Source organism: Myotis brandtii, unplaced genomic scaffold (assembly GCF_000412655.1).
Source record: "Myotis brandtii unplaced genomic scaffold, ASM41265v1 scaffold698, whole genome shotgun sequence".
In the NCBI taxonomy this organism is placed as follows: domain Eukaryota; kingdom Metazoa; phylum Chordata; class Mammalia; order Chiroptera; family Vespertilionidae; genus Myotis; species Myotis brandtii.
Window position 1 is genome coordinate 1,561,524 of NW_005370731.1, and position 3,553 is coordinate 1,565,076.

Genomic DNA, 3,553 nt, shown 5'->3' on the forward strand with positions numbered 1-3,553 from the left:
GGATGGATGGGTAGGTGGATGGATGGATGGATGGATGGATGAAAGGATGGATAGGTGGATGGATAGGTGGATGGATAGGTGGATGGATGGATGGATGGACGGACTGGTGGATGGAAGGATGGATGGATGGATGGATGGATGGATGGGTGGATGGAAGGATGGATGGGTAGGTGGATGGATGGATGGATGGATGGATAGGTGGATGGATGGACAGATAGGTGGATGGATGGACTGATAGGTGGATGGATGGATAGGTAGATGGATGAATGAATGGATGGATGGAAGGATGGATGGATGGATGTATAGGTAGATGGATGGACGGATAGGTGGATGGAAGGACGGATGGATGGATGGATGGATAGGTGGATGGATGGATGGATGGATGAATGGAAAGATGGAAGGATTGATAGAAGGATGGAAGGATGGAAGGATGGAACGCCACCTGCAGCCAAGAACATTTATGTCCAGTCCATGAGCTTGTGTCCATGTGCCATCTTCCATCACGTTTATTTAACTGCCCGGGATAGTCATGTCTATTTTCTTCATCCCCGTTTTGGAGGTGCTCATGCTCCATTTTTTGAGTGATCCAGTCATCATTCCTGTGAGTCTCCTTAGGCTTATGTGTTCTTACAGTAGCCTGAGCAAGCCTCACCTGAAGTCAACCTTAATCTACTAGAACAGCAGTTTCCAACCTTTTTTGTCTCATGGCACATAAACTAATTACTAAAGTTCTGGGGCACCCTCAGAAGATATATGTTTTGCCAATCTGACCAAAAATAGGTATAATTTTGATTCATTCATCGGCTTGCTATTGTTGTGTTGGCCGTTGTCATTTTTTTTTTTTTTTTTTTTTTTTTTTTACAATCTAAGGGAATGGAGATCAGCGCTCCTGACTAAATAAATAGGTATTGCATGTTTACAGCACAGATTGAAAATTGGGGCTAGAGAAAGCAAATCTACAAAAAGCATGTAAACACCTTTTTCCCATGGGAAATGTTCAAATGTTATGGGAGGTGATGTTTAAGTTATGCCTTTAAGTGAAAATTTCCAGAAGGGGAGTGAGTAAGGGCAAAGGCATTGGGGATCTGAGAGAGCCAGGGCACCCAGGGACGAGCTGGCAGTTCTGGTGAAGAGGGCAAAGGGCACGGGGGAGCTGAAGCTGAGGCTGCAGAGGCTTGTGGGAACCCTGGGTCCCCGGCGGATGGTCCCAGCGCCATTTCACCAACAAGCCCTCTTTCTCCAGGAAGGAAGAATCCACCAAGTACTTCAACTTTTCCACTTCTGATGAAAAGAGCAGGAAAGAAGCTGAGCATCGATATCATGTGAGGCGCCAGGAAATATTCGTGTCTGCCCTCCCACGGCGCTGCTGACATTGAAAGTTGGTGGGCAAAGGTGGAGAGGACCTGAGGGCTAGAGCCAAAAGGAAAGAAAGGGGATTTGGGATGCTCCGGGGGCCACCGTAATGTTGTCTCGATTTTCTGCAGGTGAATAACCTGAGTCAGCGGGATCTGGCCATCAGCGTTCACTTCTGGGTTCCCGTCCTGCTGAACGGCGTGGCTGTGTGGGATGTGGCTGCGGTGGCCTCCTCACAGGTGCCTGCCTGGCTCGCCTCAGTGTGCAGGGCTCATCCCACTGTGCCTCGCACCCTCTCGCCAGTGACGTTTTGATCATTCTGTGGCTGTTTCCCTCTCACTAGAATCTCCCTTGTGTGTCAGAGATGGAACCTCCCCAGCATTCTGACTTCCAGACTCGGATTCCAAGGAGTCTTGTGCTGGTGAGCAAGGCCCTGGGCTCCCCTATAGGACCAGCAGCTCATCGGGGAACACAGGGACATGCAGAGCTATCTATAGGGTAACCCCAAAAATGTATGAGGGCATTGTTTATTAAAATACAGTTCATTTTCAAAGTTGAACTATCAACTGTGAAAGTATATACACATTTTTTGGACATCCTGTATATGTCCTATAATTGTTAACCTGTTCCTCACCCCAAATCTGACACTTTTTCTCGACTTGTGGTTCCTAAGTTAAGGCCCTCCTTAACTTCATTGCTATCCTGCCCTTAGGACTGCTCCGTTGCTGCCTGCCGGAGGTTCCGCTGTGACGTCCCCTCCTTCGGCACCCAGGAAGAACTGGACTTCACCCTGAAGGGCAACCTCAGCTTCGGCTGGGTCAGCCAGGTGGGTGGGCCCAGCGGCAGAGCCCCGCCCCTAGCCTCCGCCTCCCGTAGTCCCTGAATGTCTGTGCCCGGCCTCAGTGGAGAGCGAGGGCATTTCCCTGACGCCAAGCTTTCCCCAGAGCTAGCTGCCAGCTCTCCTGCCCTTTTGCAGACTCTGCAGAAGAAGGTATCGGTGGTGAGTGTGGCGGAAATCACGTTCGACAGATCTGTGTATGCCCAGCTCCCGGGCCAGGAGGCGTCTCTGAGAGCCCAGGTAGTGACTGTGTGCTAGGCAGCAGCCAGGTTGGCGAGAGGCTTCTGACGCTAAATCCGTGTGCCGGGCGGGGCTCACAAGGCTGGAGGGAGGGGGTGAAGATCCCTGGGGGGGACAGTTGTCCCTAAGCCCCTGAGGGCGTCTGTGGCTCAGCCCGTGGAGTCTGGCCCAGGGAGGCCGGGGAGGAAGTTAAAGGTTGGAGAGACTGGGAGGAGCCGGGGCCGCCAGACGCCCGATGCTTTCTGATGGGGTCACCTCCTTCCAGACGGAGGTGGTGCTGGAGAAGCAGGAGGTCCACAACCCCGTGCCCCTCATTGTGGGCAGCTCCGTGGGAGGACTGCTGCTGCTGGCTCTCATCACAGCCATACTGTACAAGGTGCGTGCTCGCCTCCGGACCCCCAGCACGTGCTCCCACTGTTCACAGCATAAGACAGCACTCCCCTTGGAGTCGGCCACGTTCTCGCTCAGTCACTGCATGCGAGAGAGCCTCTTCCACCTCTGACATCAGCAGTCCCCAGCTGTCCCCCATGTGTGTGCTCCTATCTGTTCTCAGGCTTCCTTTAATCTCTCTCCCTTTCTTTCCCACTCACCTCTGCCTTTCTACATGTTTCTCTTGACAGCAAATCTATAGATATAAAAGCCTAAGCAACTGAAAAACCGGTCGCTATGACACACACTGACCACCAGGGGGCAGATGCTCAATGCGGGAGCTGCCCCCCTGGTGGTCAGTGTGCTCCCACAGCGAGAGTGCCGCTCGGCTGACCGAGATGAGGGGGGCTCCCACAGCGGGCCGATCCCCGCAGGCCACGCCCCCGACCAGTGCACGAATCTGTGCACCGGGCCTCTAGTATTTTAATAAAATAAAAAGCGTGGACAGGCTGCCCTGTGCTCCTTGCAGAGGCCACATGGCACCCCCCCTCGATGTCGGGCAACACCCTGAAGGGGGTGTACAGCCACCGCGTTCCTCTGTCTCGCTCCAGGAGAACTACATGATCCTCCGAGACCTAGCGTTTTCCTGCAAGTATAAGGTGACCGTGCAGCCGACGGGGCCGGGGGGCCACTCGAAGGCCGAGACCCTTTACTTCAGGACCCCGCCCTGCGCCGCGCTGCAGGGGAAGAGCC

General features: G+C 53.6%; 1 protein-coding gene across 1 annotated transcript in view; it reads left to right on the forward strand.

The window, feature by feature from the left end:
* The window catches only part of LOC102242831 (integrin alpha-D), a 29,645-nt gene extending 26,601 nt beyond the window's left edge, over nucleotides 1-3,044 (forward strand). The window contains 6 exon segments of the mRNA XM_005882109.2: nucleotides 1,244-1,322; nucleotides 1,485-1,592; nucleotides 1,697-1,774; nucleotides 2,066-2,179; nucleotides 2,330-2,431; nucleotides 2,697-3,044. Coding sequence (XP_005882171.1) covers nucleotides 1,244-1,322; nucleotides 1,485-1,592; nucleotides 1,697-1,774; nucleotides 2,066-2,179; nucleotides 2,330-2,431; nucleotides 2,697-2,933 — 718 coding nt within the window. The 3' untranslated portion in view covers nucleotides 2,934-3,044.
* Nucleotides 3,045-3,553: the final 509 nt, after the last annotated feature.